The 23,733-nt window shown below is 47.9% G+C and overlaps 1 protein-coding gene across 4 annotated transcripts in view; it reads left to right on the top strand.

The window, feature by feature from the left end:
• Positions 1-23,733, top strand: part of ITSN1 (intersectin 1) — a 3,188,156-nt gene that overhangs the window by 1,896,925 nt on the left and 1,267,498 nt on the right. For 3 of the 4 annotated variants that reach the window (XM_069636218.1, XM_069636217.1, XM_069636219.1), the window contains exon 23: positions 9,535-9,549. The exons of the other annotated variant lie outside the window; for it this stretch is intronic. In XM_069636218.1, the coding sequence (XP_069492319.1) occupies positions 9,535-9,549 (15 nt within the window). The remainder of the gene's footprint in view (positions 1-9,534; positions 9,550-23,733) is intronic. 4 annotated transcript variants of the gene reach the window in all.

Genomic DNA, 23,733 nt, shown 5'->3' with positions numbered 1-23,733 from the left:
AAAATTGTGTTTCTTTATTTCATGGAACTCATCCAATGTTACACAGCCCTCCCTAAAGCCATAGTTTTGTGTTTTTTAATAAACACCCTTGAAACCGTATCCTCAACTTTGTTGTCCGTTGATCCCTCAGCCGGAGACATTCGGCTCACAGCTATGACTTTCCTGGGACTGATGGATTGCCCCATCCAACCACTTTAATGGTGCTACATTTCACCTGTGGTGGTCCTTGAACAGTCTGACACACTTTCCTGTGTTTTGCAGGATATTAAGCCAGCATTCCTATTTTGGGTAATCTAGCCCCCACCCCTCATATGGTTTGGTTCCTTAACATATTTTTAGTAGCCAGAGGGACTTCTCCTGAAGTTCCATTACCAATATTACAATTTTTGTCTATTTTAAGTTATTTGATATTGGGTCGCCCCTAAGGTGCCCAGCCCTTGGGGTGCTTTTCAGGTGTCCATTTTCTGACCTTGAATGATTTTATTTTTCAGTCTTTTGGTTTTAGGGAATAGGTTGGTGGTGGCGTTGCTTTAAATTTGGCTTTACAAAAAGTGCAGACCATTTTACCGCATTGGTGGCCGAATGTACCTTTATGGTAGTCTTTAGGGTATTTTGTTTACTGGGGCTTCCCTAGGGCACCGCCAGTTGGCCTCAAAATTGTAGTCCTAGCAATGTGGGCTCGTTGAGCCCATCATGGCTGCCTTGATACTGGTCCTAACTGGTTTAGGCGAATAGAGGTCCGTAGACTAGCCCGCTAACTTCCTCTGGAGTAGTGGCTTTGACCGAGTGGCATTGCCAGTGACCAACCTGTATGGTTGGTCATTTGAGCCTCTGCCCCAGCCAGGGTTTTTATTTTTTTTGATTGGATGGCTGGCTTGGGGACAGACCCTTTCACAGGGGTATTTGGGTTCTGCCCTGCCCCTTTCTCACTCTTGCTACTTTGTTCTTCGAACTTGGAGACGACTGGCTGACCTGCTGGAGTTTTCCTGCGGTTTTGGCCACTTTTCAAGCTAACATTTGGCAATACCTGCTAAGTGCAGTTTCTTGGCCATATCCCAATATGAATTTTCTGCTGCCACAAGTCAGTCCAGATTTCTTGGAGACTGCAGGTGACTCCCCATGTGTGGGTTGAGCCCTCCACTTTGGGATTGTTTCTGAGCTGTCATACTGCCGTTTACAGCCATGATCTTCTGCTTGGCTGTGGGTTGCTGTAGGTGCCCATAGAGTAGCTGCAAGTTACTTTCTGCCCTGGATCATACGTTTGGGACATTAGAGTGTGCCACCAGCCATTGTCTCTGTCCTGGGGGCCGTTTGCTTCTGTGCTGCTACCTTTGGTTGTGTGCCCTTCTGCTGGGAGTAGTTTGACTGAGTTCCCTCTTCTTCTTGGAGGCTCTCTCAATGGATCTTTCAGTCCTGGCTGGAAGGTAGAGACCATGGGAGGAACTTCGGTTTCTTTCCTGGGTGGCTGTCGCTTTCGTTGGCCGAGGGTTCAAGTCTAAGAGAGGCGAATTCTACAAACCGCTTCTTTGGAGAACATCAGTCTACTTACTGGGTTGTGTTGGGTCCATGTAGCTCTTTTCACCAAAACGCTGATGTGAGGACTTAGGGTCCCAGGAAAGGTGATAATTAACAATATTTGCTCTGGGTGGTTCCCCTGGTCTGTGGTATCCATTCCTGGGTGGTTAGTCCTAACCGCGCTTGCACATAGACTTGCGTTTCAGCCTTCTTCTGTTCTGCAACATTTGCACCTGCTGTCCCTCTTCCAACCTGTGGAACGCTTCCTTTGGGTATCCTGTGACCTTCCCTTGAGTTGGTCATTGCAACAGCTGCACATGTGGGGTAGAACTGTATTTGCATCCTTCAGTGTAGATGGGCTGTTAACTTTTACCATTATATCCAATGGAACTTTGAACTGTCACTGAAACACTCTTTAAAGTGTGCCTCTGGGGTAAGTACCTGTCATTTAATTTATTCAATGGTAAATGTATGTGAAACGCTGTAACAGGTAACGTGTATATTTTTCCAGGAAATGTAGCAGGGTGGTAACCATTGTTGAAATGTTCATGGAGTCTCAGAAGCTGTTGCTAAAGTTCAGTTGTCATTATCTCGGAGGCCTTAATGTATTTTACTAGGAATTAATACTGTAAAAAGGCCCTAGGAGGTCTAACTTGATGGCAAATTGTGTTTTAGGCCTAGGTATGGTAAATCTATTTTCCTTTGGGTTAAATTGTGGTGCACTTCTTAATCCCACAATGTGCCATGTGTGTTCAGTGCTGACCCCCATGCCTAGGGCTTTTCACAGATACTAAGGTTGGGAGGTAGATCGCACACTGGATGGATTTGTACAGTCTACTAGGTACTTACCTTTTTGTTTGTGTGGTGACCTGATTCTCCATACCCCCTTTTTATGGTGGGTGCTTTCCCTTAGCAAAAGACCCACATATAGACATTATATTAAGATAATTATTTTATGGGCATTGCTGTTTTTATAATATACTGGTATCTTGTTAATACTATGTATTAATGTTTTTAGTACTTATTTGAACTGATAGAAAAATGTGGGACTATTACATTATTTATTTTTCAGTATATTAGTGTGGTGCGTTTTCTAGATTTGTGTGTGAACTAACTTTACTGCTGTGGTGACCTACTTAACATAAGATTTAAGCCTTGCCGCTCTGAGCATGCTCCCCACATTTGAGAGGTTAGTTGCTGTAGCATACACAACGTGGGGTGGTACAAAAACTCTAACACAGGTTAACTCAAAGACCTTTATATGAGTGGTCTGTGTGATGGAGACCTCTTTCCCAGTCAACCGCAAAGGCGTATCTTTTTAACCATCACTCGGAGGAAAGGCGTAGGTGCTGACATGACAGTTATTTCACAATGCATCACAAGAGTGGTGGCGTGGGGGCTGCTCAGATTGAGCAGTGTCTGCTCATCTCTTTTTGGTCATAAGTTATCCTTGCCAATAGCCCAACTTGCAGAAAAGGGTTCAATTGGATGCGCTCCAGGGACTCATGGGACTGTCACATGAGGGAGTTGAATGGGGGATAGTGGAGATATTTTCCAGGTGTGTTGTTTCCCCAGAGCAACTTGTTTGCACATATTTATTTTGGTGGAAGCAATCTTTTATTCATTGTAGTTGTCTCCCAGGCGTGGGCTCTTTAGGATGCAAAGTAGGCCCCCTTGGAGTTTTGTTAGGTTTATGTATCCCCCTCCATATTCCCACTAACAACTCTGGTGATGAGATAATTGAAGCCCAGCATGGTGGGAGGATCTCTTTGTATGAATGTGAAAGGGTACGTCACCTCATTGGTAGTCCCCCAGATCTTCATGCCTGGCTATTGATGTGTTGAGCTACCAGGTTAGCAGCCCCTCCGAGTAAGTGCTATTGTGGTGTTATCTGCTGTGTGCCAATCCAGCAAATAAAGCTATGCTAGTCGTCGGTGCATATTTTCCAGTGTGTACCATGCTACCATCATTGGCCATTGTTATTCCCCATGTGGACTGTTTTAGATTTCTTGTTGTCTTTGAACAAAGCAGGCCTTGATGTTGGTACAATGAAGGACTATTCTGTGGCCCTTTTCGTTTTCAAGAGGAATCGCATGCCTGTCAAACCCAATCTGCTGCTGTTGGGGATCTGGGAACCCAATCCTACGGTTGCTGCGATAAGTTGCTGAAATCTACAGCGGCCATTCTGGCTAACGGAAATAATGTCTGGTAAGGCAGATATATCTAAATATACCAAATAAGTATCAGACATGGATATTTGTATGTCTTATGAAAGGCAAATCTACAACACACGGGGGGTGCCTTACTAAATTCCAGAAACATGGCACAAATGGGAGGATGCCGCGTGATGGTGTCCTTCAAAGGGATGGGATCTGTGGTTCGGTCTCTTTGTGTTTGATTTTGCACACTGCCTACCTTACATTTTTGTATGTCCAAAACCTCTTGGACTATGCCGATTATGGTGCTGCTTTGGTTTTGTTAGTTGTATGTTTTAAAACACAATAAAAAGTGTTATTGTTTTTTTTAAAAAAGCAATCGTGTCTAGAGAAGTCATATTATTCTGTTCAGACTATGTCTTTTTTAAATTTAATTTCTAAAGGATATTTCTAATGTATTTCTTCCTCCCACAGATTACCCATCTTAGATAATATTCTTCCACCACTTGCTGGCTTTGGAAAGTCTTTCAGCTACCACGGTCATAGGTTTGGTGTCGGTACCACTCTACACCGTTGCACATCCTGACACTGGGTGTGATTTTGGGGCCAGGATATATATTGACGGTGTCCCATTACCTCGGTTCCTTTTGTCTGTGTAGTCAGTGTGCTACTGGAACACCACTTTTTGCTATTTCTACTGTCATGCCTAATGTCCGAAAAGCCTCAAGCAAACGTTGGTCGTATCGCCAACTGGTATGCTCATAATACTTTGGGATAGACCACGATATGGAGGATTGTGATTCCTGCCAGTCGATGCATTTGAAGACCCTGAAGTAGCATGCTGCAGAACTCTTCACCTTCTTCCACAACGTCATGGATGTAGAACCTGTGGAGGACCGTTCTCTTGCACCGAACGACAAGAAGAGGAAACAGGCTAGGAAGTGGTCCCCCTCTCCCAGTGACCGTTCCAGAGACAAATCTTCCTACAGGACATAGAGTAATCACTCCCTTTGCAGAGATAACTGAGGAACCACCGTCTGCTCTGGAGTTAACTTAACTAAGTCCTTGATTCTGAAGGAATGGAAGTCCATCCAGCAGCAGATAATCTTTGCTAAAGGGCCTGCCACACCTAGTGAAACTGGCCAAGGCACCTCTTTGGACTGCCAACGCACATCTGTTGGCTCTAGCAGTGGATGCCACTCTGCCCTGGTGCTACATGACTCTATTTTTGGGCGTTGATACCCCAACACCACCAGCACCTCAATTGAAGAAGCCCCCATTTCAAGGGGACAGGACCTCTCAAAGAAATATTTTCAAGGAGGAAGGGGCTACCCCTGTGTGGTCACTTGACTCCAGTGGGGGCAGGGGACTTTAGTGATGGCGATAATCTGCCAGACATGGCTACGGGCCTGCACGAGGCCACTGGCTTGGACACCTCATTGGAGCTGGATATTGCTCCAGCTACAATTTTAGGCAAACCTTATAGTTATTCACAGGACAATTTCCAATGTTGTGGACACTCTAGGCACACTAAGCCAAAAATCCAGTACGACATGGTGGGCATTCTGGACAAGGGTCCATCACGAGAGACCCTTTTCCCATTCAGTTGCTGCCCGCATTGTGGATGACTGTGAGAAACCAGCTTTGGTCACTGCTGTAGACTTTGACCTTGCCAAAAAGCATCATCCAGGTCTCTCTCGGTCATATGCAGTCTTTCTGTCCAATCACTCCTGGACTCAGAACTTGGTGGTACAGGCAGCCACAGCGGCTTAAGACCACAACCTTCCCTTCATTTCCCCTGATGGGGGGGAGCAAAATGCTGGAGTCCATGTTCTACATGATCATGGCATCAGGCAGCATTGTTTTGAGGGCAGTCGGTTCCACGTGTGCGCTGGCAAAACAATACTCTTTCTGTCAGTGAAATGTAATCTAAGAGGCGGTAGACACCTTGCAAAACAATGAGGAAGGGATTTGCATCTCTGATTTCAGACAGTGAATCAGCACACCAAATTTATGGTATTTAATATGGGCACTTCGTAGGTCATGCAGAAACTCTTGGGCTAGGGCCTTTGGTTTTCCCCCAGTGGCAGGAGCGACCATCTGGACATGCCATTAGTCTACATCAACCTGTTCGGGGCAAAGGCTGATTCTCAGCAGAAAGTTCAAACATCCAGAGCTACAGCCAGTTCCTTGGGTCTCTTGAGCCTGACTGCTCGCCAGCCCTCTGCCTCTTCTTCAAGGAGTCATTCTTTTCAAACTTTCCCCTCTTTTACCCTCTATGCATGGTGTCAGGCGCCCTCTGAACAAAGTCACAGAGCCACTCCCCCACCACACCAATGAAGAGACAGAGGGGCACAGAGGACGGTTTGCTGCCTCTGCTGTCCCTATGTCCACCTCCATTGCAATACTACTGTACATTGTCATTTAAACTCCAGTGGGAGGGAGGTCATGTTAGTTTGCTGAGGAGTGGCCTGGCACCACTTCTGATTCTTAGGCCATGCCAGTTATTTCCAGGGTTACTGCCTCCTCTTTCTACATCGCCTGCCCAACCATCCACCTTCCTCTGCTCTGGACGCTCCCCTCCTGGAGTGGGCCCATCAGTGTCTTAAGTGTGTCACAGATTTGGTGCCGCATTCGGAGCAAGAGGAGGGATCATACTCTTTACATTCTGGCGCTGCAGAAAGCGGATCAGGCTTTGTCTCGTGGACCTCCGGCTTTTGAATCTATATTTGCACAAGGACAAATTCAAGATCACCTTGGCCCAGAACCTTCTGGCCCTTGTTGTGCAGGACTGGCTGGTATCACACTAGCGGCTCATCTCAGGAAGCAGAGGATTCTTTTCTTCCTGTACCTTGATTGGTTCATTCAGGCCAGAACCCCTGGACCTAGTGTCAGCTCAGTTTTACTGCACCTGCAGCCTGTTGCATAGTTTGGGCTTCTGCCTGATCTTCAAGAAGTCCCACGTTTTGCTGACCTAGTCCCTCCAGTTCATCATTGTAGACTTGGACGTCTGCTTGGGCAGAGCTTTCCCTCCCAAGGCTCTGGTGGCGATCATCCTCCAGATGGTGCCTCTCAGTCCTAGAGTCTGGTCCTGGCGTCTGCCTTCCTGCCTTTGCTTGGTCTCATGTCTTCCTTCATCCTGTTGGTTCCAGAGGCTACGCTTCCCATGAGGTCATTCAAGTGGGTGATTTGGAGTCTGTTGTCTCAATTGCAGGACAATGTGACATACCAATTAGTTTTCGAGCACCGTGTCTTTGGCTTTGTGTTGTGCCCTGCGAGACAACATGCCTGACCCCCAACTAACTGCTCACCCTTTAGACTTTCAATATGTTTATTGTTGAGAAGAGTATTAAAACAGTATAGGTGTTTGAGTATGGGCTGCAGGGCTTTTGAAAGATAAATGAACAGCAAGTTTGAATGTAGTTTATATACCCGGGTGTACATGTTCCTAGTGAAGTGTTCATCGGTGTCTGCAGTGTTAGGAAAGATTTTTCTTTACTGCACCTTTCCTTCCATCTTTATGGAACCCCCAAGCTTTGCGCTTTTTTTTTTTAATCTGACCTGTACATTTTGCAGTACAGTGAAGCCTTAAGCTTCACTGCACTGGACTTTGCTCATATGTTATGGGGAAACTGGTATGTCCTTCAGGCCACTGAAGTACAATGGGGTGCATTTTTGTTTTGCCCTAGACTAACACTGAGGATTGTTTGGTGACTCTAGGTGTGCTAAAAGGATAGGCTGGTGGCAGCAGGGACTTTCCCCCACATTTTGGGGATTTCCGTTTTAGCTTTACCACGTTTACTGCGTTTAGCTAACACTGGCTACTGGTCAAACATGGCCGTGCCACGAGATATTTTGCTTGTTTTGCCATCTTGTCCTTTAGCCATCTTCCTGGCCTAAGAGGCCAGGAAAATCCTTGTAAGGACTTCCAGTGCCCAGGAGAGCAGGAACTTTTTTATCGGGCTAATAGAAGGCTGCGTGTGTTTGCTGGCAGGATGTGGGCTGGGTCTGACTCCAATCCACAAACTGCTTTCAGTGTGCCTGAGTGGTATGCATGAATGTTCGCGCCATTGGTTCTGATTGGACCACTGCTGGGATGTGTGTGTGGGCTAGTCCTGCTATTGGCTAGTGAGGGCAGCAGCTCTAACCTGGCTTTTAGGATAAGAGGAGGACCCCTGCACCCATTCTTCAGAGATCCTGGAGAAACCTGAAGGAGCCAAGTATCTTATCCAGCTGTGAGACCTGCAAAGAAACCCGAGACCTGACTGAAGGAGGCTTGGCAACCAACTTCTGTTGCTGTCTTGGAGGAGCACTGTCTTGCTCATGATCTTCAATAGTCCTGCGTAGGAGCTTTGACCCTTGGAGTGGAGGGACCATCCATTCCAGACGTCTGCTCGGTGCCCTGCTAAAGGAAGCCTTGGGAAGTGCCCTGGAAACGTCCTGTTACTGACCAGCTTTGTTTTTGGGCTACCATGCTGCCGGCGTCACCGTAGCGAGTTTCAGCCTGAAACTTGGGGGATGCTCAGCTGGCCCTACGAGTCTACCTCCTGCGATAATTCGGCATCCTAGCATCGAGGGACCTGCGATGGGAGGGGAAAGTCAACGGCCGCTAGATCCTTTTGCGTTGCCCTGCTGCAGTGACCACTGTCCGAAATGGCTTACCTGACCAGAGTCCAGTCCTGAGAGGGGTGCTACATCGAGTTTTTCTGCATTCTTCAACCGAGAGTCCTTGCAACAGTAAAAGACACCAACCGGAGATCAGCTCCTGGGAATTGAGGACTGCAATTTTGGCGGGAAAAGCAACGTCAGACCATCTTCCTTGGTCCTGCCAATTCTGGGGAAGAATTGGAGTAAGGGGGTGGGTAAGTTACAGAGCTCCTAACCTACCCCTTTACTCCCATAATAAGTCTTTTGGCTTATAATAAACATTATTTATAACAATATGGGCCTTGCCATTGCTTGCTTGCGCAAGACATCTGACTGTTGGGGCTACTTTTGGGCATTAGTCTAACTTGAACCCTAACCCTAAAAATCCTTCACTGGACCTCAGAGACCCTACCTCCCATTTTTTCCTGCATCCTTCTGTGGAACTGTAACCTGAACTATTGGGCAAAAGGCTTCAGGGAACTTGGGGCTGGACAGTTTTAGTTGGAGATCATCTCTGTGGACCATAAGTACATAATACTTGTCTAACCTTTCCTTTGCAGGAGTTTCTGATGTGTATTATGCCCTATAACAAAGTGAATGCATATATATGTATTTAGTTTGATAATGTTGTGTGATATATCTACCTGGTATCATTTCTATAAAGTGTTTTGAAAGTGAGTGAAAACCCCAGAATATTTTTTTTAAAGCATTTTAAAGTTCTCGAGAGAAAACAACCTTTACAATGCTGTTTTTTTTCAATCAAAAGAAAATCGGGCATTGTAAATTGGTCTTTTTCTCTCAAGACCTTTCTCTTGAGACCTTTAAAACAAGGTCTTTTCACATGAAACCACCTACATATGTCATTGCTAGTGAGCTTTCATCATCTGCACATATGTAAATACATGTTTTTAAAAAGTTTTAATTGAAACGAACAATCTTTTCTTGTATATTCACTGTAGATATATTTGTGTGACCTATCTTGGATGTAGTCTTCAGTCTCATCGCTATTCTTCTGTACTGCTGGCACTCAATCCTTTAACTGTTTTAACAATTCAATTCAGTTCTTGCTATGGTGGTAGGACTGTCCAGTAGTTAGAGGAGCTCTCTTGTTTGTCCTGCAAAAAATGTATGTAACATAGTTGCATTCTTTTCACATTTGTTGTAATCATACAATTTCTTTATGATTTACCTTCCAATTATTGCTTTCATCATGGAGGTTGAAAGGGAACGGGTAAGTCTGCATAGTTGTTAGGAATTTTGTTTGATATAATTTTCACGTTTTATCATATATATTTACTGCTCCCTTAAAGTGCATTTCATGTTAATAGGAATATGTATGTGTGCAAATAGCAAATGTGAACCAGTCTTTCTCCTCCTTCTATTGCTGTCTTATTTCTAACTCAAGAAAATCATGTCCCTCTTGTGGCAGTGGCAGAAATTGCCTATTTAGCTGTTGAAAGAACCTGTGTGCATCAACTGTGACAACTGCATACCCAAGTGGGTATAACTCCCCACTCCTCCCACACACAAGGACTCTTTGACTATAGCTCCCTGCCAGACAGTATGAGCAAATATCTGTTCAGTTCGACCTTGAGTTGTTCTGGTGACTTTCTTCGTATGCAGAGCAGACCTCGCTGTCCTGCATTTTTTTCCCTTTCTGGACTCTTCTGCTTTTTGTTGTCTGTGTATGCCACTGTTTTGATTTTTGGGCATCTTTTGTCTGGGACAGATACATTGACATTTCCTGGCCAGCACAACAGTGATCAACTGCTTGTTGATGTCAGATACAGTGGCTTTCTGCTCCCAATTTCCCAAGGATATCTATGCAATCTCTAGGTTATGGTCTTCTGCAGAAATTATAAATGCTGCTGGGACACATAATTCATGTTCTAGTGCTGGAAAGCAAACCCGTGATCGCAATACTTGGTACGTGTCAAAATATTATGGTTGGCTTTAGTGTCTGCTGGTGATCAGAAGTCTGAACATTCTATTTATGGGCTTTCAGGAGTTAGATTTTTGGAAAAAGCATGGGTGTAAATATTTCTGTGGATGCCAACAATGAAGCCACACCTTTTTTCCTCCAACAGAACCAAATGCCTGGAAGCAAATACTATATCTGGACTGTTTGTTTCACATTTGCTTGGTGAATGAGAGGGAATGTTCTATACTCGCCAGTTTCTCTGGGGGAGATCAGTATTCATACAGTTACCCATAAATGACATGCTCTGCCAAATCCTTTATTCTTTGTGCAGGACCTATTTGGTGTTAATTGATCAGTCATGCTAATCTCATGACCTCAGTCTTGCTTTGGGAGGGTTGTCTGTATTGTCTGTCACATTCACAGCAAGTTACCGTAAACAACGATTTCATAATCTGCTCATCACAAAGTTCTGGAGTTGCAAGTGAAGCATACTTACAAGCGAAACCACTCCCTAGAAAATGCCCTTGGCACTCACACACAGCCTCCCCCCCACCGGATTCCATAGAGCTCTCTGAAAACAGTGTCAGATTTGTGCCTTCAAACTTAAAGCTAGGAGATTAAAGGAAAAAAGGCCATCCCTCACAACCTCATCTCAGAAGTGTAAAGGTCCCTCTGTTTCCCTGCGTGCCAGATGTAAATGACTCTTCAATATGAGGCTTATGTGCTGCAAACATTAACAATTCCTTAGACGGCTCATCATAAGGTTGGGTGCCCAGGAATTACTTGTTTCTACCTCTAGGATTATTCTCCCAGGAGTATTTTTTTTCAAACCTGGAATGCATACACTGTTAATATTTTGTCCTTGTTGAAGGGGAGGCACACCATCATGAATTTGTAATGGTGATCTTTCACCCAGATTTCTTGTGCTTCTGAAATAGATCCAGGCTTAGAATCCAGGCTTAGAGTGGATTGGGATAAACTAAAGGGTTAGAAACGGCTCCATTAACCAGTCCTTGGTGCTGACTCAGACATCAGAGGTACATAAGCGGAGTCACACAAGCACTTTTATAGTCACTACTTTCTTTGCACATGTTCACCTGCCGCAATCGAAAAAGCAATTCTTTTATCAAATGTTTTGTTTTTCTCATGCAATTGCCACGCCATAGGTTTGTCTGGCTGTCATTGCTACAATGCTTTTGCATCATGGTCTTCTGCATTTCAAGGCTAGTGTTGATCACCTTCCCAGTGTTTCTCGTTCCGAAGGAAAAATAAGCCCAATGCCCCCTTAAAACAAGCCCAAAACATGTTGATTTCATGTTTTGGATTTTTCTGAGGGGGCATTGAACTTTTTCTTTTGGCTTTGCATTTAGCACATACCTTTCCCTTGTATTTTCGAAGGGGAAAGGTCTTCCCCCTTCTACTTCAGGTCTTGTCCTTATGATTCCCCCTCTACACTGCTGCCAACACAACCTACCACACCCCCACATGTTCCTATCTATGTGCTTGACTTTACTACAACCTGCAAAGCAAGTGTAGCAATATAAAATTCTCCTCCAACTGCATTGCAGGAATTTTGTTTGAAATTTTTTTTGGTTTAAAAAAAAAACCTTCACAAAACACACGTTAATGCAATTGACTTTGTCGTACTTGAAGGCAATACAATTTACACTGGTTCCTAAAAAAACATACATATCCAATATAAAATCACATGGATAAAAATAAAACTAATTTATTTTCTCATGTATCAAAAAAGAGAAAAACAATAATAGTGATTAACAGGGGCGTGGCTTGAGGCGCCGGCAATGGCGGTCGCCTCATGGAGATCCTCCGTGGGATGCCAGAATTCTCACCCAGATACACCTGATGCGCTTGACTGGAGGAGTGGAGACAGATTGCCTGTGGCCGAACAGTCCAGCAACCGATCACCAGAGTGGAGAAGGGAAGCGTCAGTTAATTCCCCAGCGACCTATAATGGCGCCTCCCAGAGTGTACTGAAAGGGAGAGAAGAGCCTGCAGCTCTAGCGCCGTGGTACTGCCCCCCTCCCAGCCGGATCAACATGGGAACGCCCGCTGGGGCAGTCAGGACGCACCCACTACCAAGCAGCTGCCGATCCCCCGCAGCACAATCTAGCCGAGGCTTGATGGGGGAGAATCTGGCCAGAGGCTCCGAACTTACAAGGGCGATGACCCGCAGGTGAGCGGGGCCCCACCGAGGTCCGCAGCCCAGGTAGAGGAGAAATGGGCTCATAGCAACGGCCCAGCAGCAAGATGAGGTGTTATCCTTCCGGGAAGCCGCACACACTGCGCCGGAAGTTAACGGGAGCAGACACAGCCGTGGATCAAGGGGTGCCGTCACAGGCTCCTACACTGCACTTGAGAGCCCCAACAGCAGCCGCACAGGCGGTTCCCCTCAGCCGCCCTGTGGGGAGGAGGGGGGCATGGGAGGGCTCGTAAAGGCATAGGATCTCCAACACACACATCAGTGATCTAAGCCCCAGCAAGTGTGCCACCCGCAGGGCGCTCAGGGCTGCGGCCGTGGTGGAGGAGCCACAGGCCAGCTGCAACAGTCCAACAGAGACAAACAGGCTTTGTGAGTTATTCAGCGAGCCATCAGCAAGGGACCACAAAGAAAAGGTGAAAGCCACGGCAAGCCAAAGGGTGCCGCTGCAGCCTCTCTCGCTGTGCAGGGTAGCCCTACCAGCAGCATCCCAAGCTGCCCACTGCGACTATGCGACATGGCACAAGATTGCCCACATAGGCAGCCCTGCTATCCCGCATAAGAGGAGCTCCAGCCCGAATGTGGGCCAGAGTTGTAAACACCCAGCCTAGGAGGAGCACCACTGGACGCACCCAAGCCCCGTCACCGAGAGATCCCTGAGCCAATGTGCCACAAAGGACGACATACAGGCCCTTTTAGCAGACATCAAGTAGGAATTCTGAAGCTGCATGACAGAGGTGGCGACCAAGATAGAAGGCCTAGACAATCGAATGGGGGAAATGGAGCACAGGGTGAGTGAAACGGAGGATCAAGCCCTGGACCATTTGACTCAAATCATGAACCTGCAAAGGAAACTCGAGGTCCTGGAGGAGGACAATGAGGGAATGAAACGCAGGCAGGAGGACTTGGAGAATAGGGCCCGCAGGAATAACATTTGGATCAGTGGGAATACCAGCTTCATACTCTTACGTCTCATCCCTTTTCCTCCATACTGTATGGGCGTACCACCTAGGGACGTGAGACAGAAGCTTTTTCATCAGAAAAAATCTTCTTCCCCTTTAAATTTAGAGGCACGCAAGGGTGCGGCCCTGGGAGCATGCGCTCCCCTGACTCCGCCCACCAGCGCCACTCCCCAGTCCTCTTTTCCGCGTCGACAGGAATGGGCCACTTTCACCAGTCCTCCTGGGTTTGGCTTCGGCCTTGTAATTCCATGTGCTCTTCCCCAGATTCTGTTTGTCTTTTTTCTTCTATTCTTTAAGCAAGTACTTGGTCCTCTGGCACCACGCCACTCCCCGGCGCATGTCGACGTCCTTGGGCTTCAGCGATCTCCAGCCTGTGAAGGGCTCTTCCCCAAGTCCGACCCCACGCTCTATGCCTCCGCTGCCTTGGCCCCAACCACGGCTGGGAGGGCTGTACCACGTGCAACGCGCTCACACCTCGAGCTCTGAAGAACAGGTTAGCAAGGTGGAGGGAGCTCTTTGAGAAGTCTCGTCCAGAGGACTTGAAGACTTTGTCAAACACAGATCAATGTCCAAGGCAGGTCCTCTTTTCCATCGCACCCCTCGAGGGCGTTTCCTTCCCTAGGAAACGTCTGAGCAGGAGGGACCGTTCAGGTCCTCATACCAGCACTGGTACCGAGACTCATCCAGCTACCGGCTGCCAGGCCGAGGAGTCGCTAGATCCTCCCGGGACAGCGGTAAGGGACCGCAAGGTTGTTTTACTGGGTGTCCACCTGAGGGGCTACGCCCTAGTACTGGACAAATGTCTGAGTGGACGCCTGTACGCAGAACTACTGGCTATTCAGCCGAGGGCTCTACACCTGCCAGGACTGATTTTGAAGTGCAGGGTAGGCCCCAAGCTCCACCGCCAAGAGTTCAGGAGGATGCCAGTCCCGCGACCCAGGCACCACGTTTTAGGCATGTGTCGTGCAGCTCGACAAGATGGCCACTGAGCCAGACAAGATGGCTGCTCGTCATACACCAATGCCTTTTGGGGAGCAGGTAGGAGATAGTGTCCAGGTGGGACTGTGTCAACCAGTTACGTGGCCTACAGCTGATCCTTCATCGCAGGGCAGAGACCAGCTGCAACCATCAAGGCACAGTATGCACAGGCCACAGCAGCCAGACGTTACTCCGTCAATACCACCTGCCACCCCACCAGCCTGCAAGGACGGGTTTTTTTGAGAAGTTCATGTTGATGAGGTCTCCTCAGATGAGCTACATTTTTCAGGATGTTATCGGGACGTGCTGCCTCCAGTACCGTCTCCAGCATCCATAGTCATTCCTCTTATTGCTCCGGTGTCTCAAGCCTCCACACAGCCCCAGCTGCCCACGCCAGGTCCTTCGATTCCGGCTCACCTGCCTCCCACAGCTCATGCCGTTCCACAACAGCCTCCGGCTTCAGTCCCCACACCTCAGCCGACGGCTCCCAGCACTCCTCCACCGGCTCCAGACCAGTCGTATACCGTAGTGGAGGACCCTGACACACCATCGTCAGCCAAGGCCTTCCATGATCGACTTGCAGGTTTGGCAGAATACTTGGGGCTTCCACAACCCGAGGTTGAACACCCGTAGGCGGGGGTCCTGGCTGAAGTCTTCACTCTACGCCTCTCGGCTAAAACAAGGATTCCGATGCAGAAGGATGACGTCGCCCTGGTCAAGAAGGGATGGCTGAAACTCCACTCAGCACAGCCCACCAACAGGTGCCTGAATGGCAAGTACAGGCAGTTGGAGGTGAATACACTCTTGTTGTCGGCGTACCCTCTTACCACACTGTGATTGCAGCGGCTTCCATATACTCAAAGCCTCAATCGTCATCGGCTACCTCGTCCTTGGCTCTGCTAGGCAAGGAGGAGATGATCTTGGAGGCGTATGGAAAGGTCTACTCCACCTCTCTGCACCTTCGTCAGTCTAATGCGGATGCCATGCTCGCAGCCGTTAACCAGAGGCTTTGGCAGGAAATGGCCGACTTCCGGCACTTCCGTTGCACAGTCAGGCATGCTTTAAGGCAGCGCTGGCAGAAACGACGATGGTGGCTCAAAATAACATGGAGTCCACAGTGGCGCATATTGACACCTCAGGCCGGGCCATCTGCATCGCCACAGACATGAGAAGGACGGCCTGGCTCCGGGCCACAAAGTTCAACCCGAATGTCCAGGAACGCATATTGGACCTTCCATTCGAGGGTAGCGTACTCTTCCATTCCACCACCAATGAGGAATTGGATAAGAAGAAGAGTTCCCAGACTGTGAAGTCTTTTTATCCATCCTCACAAAGTCCACGCCCAAGACCTACTGTCAGACGCACCAGTGTTCCCACAAGGGCTGTGCCTTTGGCGGGTTCTGGGGCTTCCAAGAACAACGGTGCAGGCAGCCTGACCGATCTCCGAGCCAACACCGCTGCAAACAGAACAAGGCGGGGAATACAGGCTTCTTTCAGTCCCCCTCCTCAGCCTCAGAGGGAAAGAAGGCATGACACTCCCCTCCGGGTCCACGTGTTTCCAGCAGGGGTTTGGGGGTCGCATGCTTGGTTTCCACGAACACTATTGGCACACAAGGTTTGCAGACCCCTGGATCCTATCAGTAGTGTCCACGGGGTACCGCCTACCAGTACCTCCCTCTCCTCCCCTCCACTCCCCCAGATTGGGACAGCAACTCTGTTTGCGGAAATTCGGTCGCTCGTGGAGAGCCAGGCAGTGGCAGAAGACCCAGCCTCCCAGCGGGGCATGGGCTTCTATTCCAGGATTTTCACCATACAGAACAAGAACCAGGTGGCCTAAGAGTAATATTGGACCTTTCCACCCTGAACCTTTCCCTCCCACTTCAAAAGTTCAAGATGGCTTCCCCAGCGCTTATTGCAGAGACACTGTGCAGGGGAGACTGGAAGTGCTCCCTGGATCTGAAGGACGCTTATTTACAAGTCCCAATTCGGCAGCCCCATCGGCCCTTCCTTTGGTTCAGGATCATGGGCTTCCATTTCCAATACAAGGGGCTACCCTTTGGCCTCAATTCAGCCCTGAGGGTCTTTACCAGGCTTATGAATGCAGTAGCAGCCCTTCTCAATGTCACCATGTCTACTTATACCTAGACGACTGGCTTGTCAGGGCGAGTTCTCCGGAGGCGGTCCAGCATACCTCCTCCGCCCTCATGAACACGTTACACGACTTAGGATTCTCCATCAATCTCAAGAAGTTGCAACTGGAGCTGACACAGAGTCTAACCTTCCTCGGCCTCATCTGGGATATGAGATCTGAGAGAGCTTTCCCCTCTGGAGCCAAAATCGCAGCCATCAAGAGGGCCACAGGTCACTTTCTCAGCACAGAGGTGACTTCAGCATGGTGGTACAAGCACCTCCACGGTATCATGGCAGCTTGTCTTTTGGTAGTACCTTACACAAGACATAGATGAGGAAATTACAGCTGCACTTTGCAGCCTTATGGAATCAGGAGCAGGGTTCACAGGCGGAACACGTCGGCATTCCTCCCCTCCTACACCAGGACCTAGTCCGTTGGAGCACAGACTGCAATCTGAGGATAGGCAGGCCCTTCTGTCCTCCAGCACTGCAGGTCACCATCACCATGAATTTGTCCCTGGAGAGCTGGGGAGCTACCCTGGCCAAGCACAGCGTCCACAGTTTGGTCCTGGCAGGAACAGGAAGCACATATCAATTGGCTAGAGCTGAAGGCCATCTGGCTGGCTCTCAAGGCCTTCCTGCTGCTAATCAGCGGCAAGGTGATCCTCATTCAGACAGACAACTCCACCAGCATGTATTACCTCAACAAGCAGGGTGGCACCAGGTCCCCTCCCCTATGCAGCCTTGCAGTCAGCATCTGGGAATGGGCCCTGGTGAATGACATTCACCTGACAGCGATCCACCTCCCAGGGTAGTCGAACCTGGAGACGGACAGTCTCAGCAGGCTGTGGGCAGACAATTACGAATGGCAGTTGAACGACCAGGTCCTTCAGCATATTTTCAACAGATGGGATCATCCTCGGGTGGACCTCTTTGCCATCTGGCTCAACAGGAAATACCCTCAGTTTGCATCCTGGCAGGGACAAGGTCTAATCTCACTGAGTGATGCGTTAGATTCAGTGGAACAGCATGAACTCATATGCCTTCCCTCCCACGCCACTGGTACACAGGGTGATCTGCAAGATAAGAGTCTCTGTCCCTCCGCATCATTCTGATAGTTCTGTGGTGGCTGGCATGGCCATGGTTCTCAGAGCTACTCGGCCTGTCGGACCAACCTCTGATGCACCTTCGACTAGGCCCAGCTCATCTACTGTTGCACCATGGGGGCACAGTCATACACCTCGCCCTGTAGATGTTAGCCCTTGCAGCTGTTCCTGAACAGGCCACACTGAAGCATCTGTGCCTTTCGCAGTCTAATCTTGGCAGCATTCGGGCTGCTAGGAGCAATGCCACTAGAAGCCAGTACAAAAGCAAGTGGTCTAGGTTTTGCCACTGGGCTGAGTCCAAGGAGGTAGGTCCTATCACTTGCTCACTGGACGATGTGCTATCCTTCGCTGCACACCTAGCACACTCTGGGGTGCAGATAGACACATGCTGCACCTATCTGAGCCTACTGGAATTCGACGGAGGTTTTCTCATCTGCCAATCTTGTGATTAAAATACATTTGATGGGGCTTACTAGGCTCTACCCGCCCATCAAGTAGCCACACCCTGTGTGGGACCTCTCTATAGTGTTGGATGCATTGGCTCATAAACATTTTGAGCCTATGGCATCCGCGGACATCAGACTGGTCACCATGAAGGCAGCCCTTTTGGTGGGTCTTATATCTGCATGTCGTGTCAGCGAGATTCAGGCTCTGGTGACTTCTGAGCCATACACTACCTTTCACAGGGACAAGGAGGTCCTTAGAACGCATCCCACGTTCCTTCCTAAGGTAGTCTCAGAGTTCCACCTAAATGAAGAGATAGTACTCACGACTTTCTTTGCAGATCCCAAAGACAATGCTCAGAGGGTCCTGCACTGTTAAGATGTTAGAAGACCATTAAAGTTCTATCTGGACAGGACCAAGAGCTTCTGCAAAACGGAGACTATCACCATTGGCGGGTCAAGGCCCGGATATCTGGCTTCGAAGGCCTCCCTAGCAAGATGGATGGTGGCAGCCATTAAGGAGGCCTACAAGGGGCAGCACAAGCCGCTTCCGGCAAACATGCATGCCCATGCTATCAGAGCCAAGGCCACAGCGATCGCATTCCAGAGACCAACCCTGTGGCAGGTCATCAGCAGGTCGGGCACGTGGGCCACTCCCTCAGCTTTTTGTAAGCACTACTGTTTGGATGCCGGTTCCGGGTCGGATGCGAATTTCGGGCAAGCAGTATTAAGGAACTTGTTTTCTTAAGGAGGGTCACCTCTCCTCACTGGGGATACATTCAGTTGTAATCGCCCATACAGCATGGAGGAAAGGGGACGGGACGTAAGATTAATTATAAGTTACTCACTGTAGTGACTAACGTACTCTTAGTCCCCTTTCCTACATACGTCCCACCATCATGCCCCCCTAATAAAACTAGTGCCATTAGGCAATGTTAATATTGTCGACACGTCTATGGGGACTGAGTGGTGCCAGTGGGCGGTGTCAGGGGAGCGCATGGTCCCAGGGCCGCACCCCTGCGTGCCTCTAAATTTAAAGGGGAAGATGTTTTCTGTTGAAAAAGTTTCTGTCTCCCGTCCCTAGGAGAGACGCCCGTACAGTATGGAGGAAAAGGGGACGATGGACTTAAGAGTACGTTAATCACTACGGTGAGTAACTTTATAATATCTCGAACTAGGCCCTAACAGCCTACGTCGGCAAACTTTTCCAAACCCGCCTCCCCGTTTGTGACAAGTCCTTGTTTTTACTGGACTGCACTCGCAGACTGCGCAGTCGCAGGGGCTCCCCAGCAGCTGATCCACTTAAAGTGATCACGCAGGTCCATTTCTTTTCCACAAACCAAGAAATTATGACTGCAAGTTGCACCCAGGGGGACTTAACTAATTAAGGGGCCTCGCCACAATTCTACCAGGACCTTGCGTCCATGACAGTCCAGAGGCGTAGAGCCCTCAGACCCCTGGCGACCTTCCTCCAGGACCGGAAAATCAAATATCGATGGCTCTTTCTGGCATCTCTGCAGTTCTCATTTGAAGGCCAATCATGCATAATTCACTCATTGGAGGAGGTGGGGGGTATCCTCGGTGGGGGAAACCCATAACCCAAGATGAAGACTTAATGAGCCCATCCCCAGAGAGGGAGAGGGGGACGACTCCGAAATTGCAGTGAAAGGTCTGTACAAAGATACCCAAAGGAGGGAAACCATCAAGCCATCTAAAACACAAATGAGCCCCCTCCCCCGACCCCCCGACCGGCAAGCCCTCCACCCGATGGAATCCGTTAAAAGTAACTCGCTCTCCTTGACAAACTCGTCCTTGAGGGCCCAGTTTGACTTTGTTTTTGTTCTGTGTTGGTTCATCTCGTTCCATGGTCCTGTTCGGGACCAGTCAGGAAAAGTTAAAACTCCGATTGCAGCAGAAATGGACACACATCGCGGCTCTAAAAGGAAGAAAGCCGCTAACAGCCCCATTACTCTACTCCACTGATAGCTGAGGCGGAGCCACAAGAGGCTCCCCCACCACATCTGAAATTGCGCTATGTCTCTTTAAATGTCTGGGGCCTGAACTCCCCAGAGAAATGCAAATCAACCCTTTGACGCCTAAGGGACCTTCACAGCTCAGTGTTTTTCCACCAGGAGACGTACCTGCTCTCAGCAGACTTCCCACGATTACGAGACAGCCTTCCCAAAACAATTTCTGGCATCCGGGGGGAAACTAGAGGGGCGGCACAGCGATCCTGTTAGCAAAAGGAGCACCGTTCAGGGAATGAGAGGTTCTGCAGAGCCCGGAGGGAAGATACATTGCAGTGAAAGGGAAGCTCCTCTCCCAATTGCACACCCTAATCTCAATCTACGCTCCAAACGAGGTCCAGGAAACATTCTTCACTGAGCTAGAATCCACGCTTCTCCCCTTCCTCGAAGGCCAGGTGGTCAGAGGTGATTTTAATGGGGTCCCAAACCCTTTAATGGACAAGTCAATCCATCCCTCACCCAAGGATTTCAAGATCGCCCTGAGCCTCTGCCACCTATTTAAGTCCCTGGGGGTCGTAGATAACATGGAGGGTCCTTCATCCGGGAGCAATAGACTTCTAATTTTTCTCTCGCGTCCACCGCACCCCCTCGCGGATTGATATGCTTCTTGCCACCCTTCAACTACTTTCCTTTACTGATGAGGTGGAAATGGGCACAAAGGTTCTCTATGACCACGCTCCAATAACACTATCCTCCATCAGAATCACTGTGAACTCTGGGCACTAGGAACAAAGCTCCCTAAAGGGCCAGGGTCGCTCTCCCCAGTCCTCCAGAATCCAGACTTTTCTCCAGGCCTGGAAATGGCAAACATTGGAGATTGGGCCCGAAGGGGCCTCCAGACTCTCAATTGTTTGAGAACAGCGCCCCGCTAACCTTGGAGAACTGCAAGAGACGCTTCTCCCTAGCAGAGACAGACCGATTCACCTCCGGCACTGGATCTCCCAGCCAGCGGTTAGAAAAGGGGCCATGAGGGAGCACCACTTCCTGGATTGTGCACTAAAGGAGGGCCCGCGCCAGGGACTTATCACCAAGCTATATAAATCACTGCAAGAGGACATGTTAACAGCAGGCCCACATACATGTGCCACTGCGAAACCGATCTAGGGCACCCTATAGACGATCAAACATGGGTCAACATCTGGACTAGAAATCACTCTGCCTCAAGATGTATTACTAACCAGGAATGTGCACTCAAACTCCTCCACCGATGGTACTATGCCCCCGGAACGCCTGCATCATTTTCAGAAGTCCCTGGAACCAGCCTCCTGGAGGCGGTGCGGCAACCGCGGGACCTCCTTTCACATGTGGTGGGAGTGTCCACAAGCTTTCTGGGAGGAGGTGTTACAAACCATTGAAGCGATCACCCAATGCAAATTGCCACTGACCCCAGAGTCCTACCCAAAGTCGGGAACAACCACCAAACTACTCGCTCAGCTGCTTCTGGCAGCAAAGATAACCCTGGCCCACAAGTAGAAAATGCACGAGGGGCCCCCTTTTTTCTGATGTGGTGGATCAAAGTTTGAGAGATCCTACTGACCGAAAAAGTCAAAGCGGCTAAAGGAGCACTACACTGCTTTAGACTGCTGGGCCCTGATCCTGGAATACAATAGACTGTTGCCAGCGTTGACCTACCAAGCACAGCTGGCGAGATGTTTCTTGCGGCCTTAGAAGCCCCCTCTCCATAATGGAGAGGACACTGGGGCCAGGGGACTCCCCGGGGGATTTTCAGTGGGCGGGATAGGGCGTAGGGGACTAATCCACAACAGCTATTACCACTTATTTACCTGTCTTCTTCTGTAACATGTATGTATTATGGTGCAACCGGTTGTAAATAAAGTTGTAAAAAAATAAAATAGTGATTAACTTAATTTAACAGTTTACAAATGTTCCTTTAAAACGTTAATACTGTTACTCATAGAAATCGATTTCCTGTGCAAAATATTACACCACAGGGAATCTAATTCTGCCCATTGTAAAGCTATATATGTACTAAAATACTCAATCCTCTGTGCTCTCAGCTTTGTACAATATAAAATCAGGTGCTGCAAAGTTTTCTTCTTCGCAGTACATTTACAGAAACAGCAATATGCCGATCCTTCTAGAAAAACATTCCTTATGAACAGATTTTCATTGGTAGATAACACATTTAATCTGAAACTCATTAAGTCATTTCTCGATCTTCTATTCGGGTAAACATTACAAATAAGGTTCAGGGTAACTCAAGACTTTTTGATGGTAAATAATCTGACCATGTAAGAGAGCTCTTCAAACCGGATCCATGGTATTAACCCAGTCATTTCTTTGAATTCTCTTTTTCACCTTATTAGGATTTGACAGTAACGTTTCTAAATAAGTTCTCATCTCATCCAGTAGTCGCAGGGAATGTGATTGAAATGCATGTACAAAACCGTCCTTCAATTTGCCCGCCCTAACCTCTTTACTTAAAACAGAATATACATTATTTTTAGGATTTACATAACATTTTCTAAAACGAGCGAGCTGTCTCCACTGTACACAACTTTGGAGACATTGAAGGCCTCGTTTGTAGCGAATAGCTGAAAATGTAACACATTTAGGAATAAAATAGAATACTTTACGCCAAATCAAAGCTTCATAGTTATTTATTTCAGATATTGACCATAGTCGCAGAATTATTTTAGCTTTGTAACATTTTAAAGCTGGGAGTATAGAAAACTTTCCGTTTTATTTATCAACCTTTTTGATTAGTATTGCAGACTTGTTTGCTTTGTCCCTCTGAAAGTTTCTTTAAAAGCACTATGTGAGATGCCCAATTATTGGAAGATCCAGATATGTCATACCCTCTTTTAATTGAAGCTTAACTTGGTAAAGGTACCATGAGAATGGAGTTCTTCTTTTTTATTTTAGATAACTTTAAAATCACTCTCTCGTGTGGATTGATGCAAAGATTATCGAGCTTAATATATAGATTAAAGGCTTCAATTGATCTTTGAAGTGCTATAGCGTTCTGATCAAATCGGTGTCGGCAGCACATGTCATTTTGGAATCCCCAATTTTGGGCAGTACAAACATTGCTCTTGCAAGAAATGTGGCCACTTTGGAGACATAAATGTTAAATAGGCATAGAGCAGAGAATGCAACCCTGCCTAAGGCCATTTGCTTTGGTTATAGATCTTGACAATAAACCATTACTATTTAATCTAACTTGGATCCAGGAGCCCTCATGTAAATAAATTAAAATACTTAACAATCCCTCCGGCAATCCAAGTTGGTACAATTTATTCCACACCGTGGATCGGTCCACCAAATCAAAAGCTATGGATAAGTCCATGGATGCCACATACACTGGTGGCGAGTTCTTTTTCCAGGCTAGTTGTTGTAAAATGGACAATAGGAGACCTCCACAATCCGTACTCGTAGATTTTCTGATGCCTATCTGAAACTGATCCAAACTATTCTTTTGCACACACCATTCCTCGATGTGCTCAAGTACCATTAATGCAAATATTTTGGAATCTGTGTCCATGATCGCTATATGGTGATAATTCAGGGGAGATCTCTTGTCGCCCGTTTTATATACATGGATGTCATAAGAAGTCTTCCATGAGAATGGCGTAGACTTAGTTGCAATGATATCAGTAAACAATACAT

This window comes from Ambystoma mexicanum, chromosome 7p (genome assembly GCF_040938575.1).
Source record: "Ambystoma mexicanum isolate Mex_15411 chromosome 7p, UKY_AmexF1_1, whole genome shotgun sequence".
NCBI lineage: Eukaryota > Metazoa > Chordata > Amphibia > Caudata > Ambystomatidae > Ambystoma > Ambystoma mexicanum.
The sequence above is the reverse complement of the archived record's forward strand: the minus strand, read 5'-3'. Positions and strand labels throughout refer to the sequence as shown.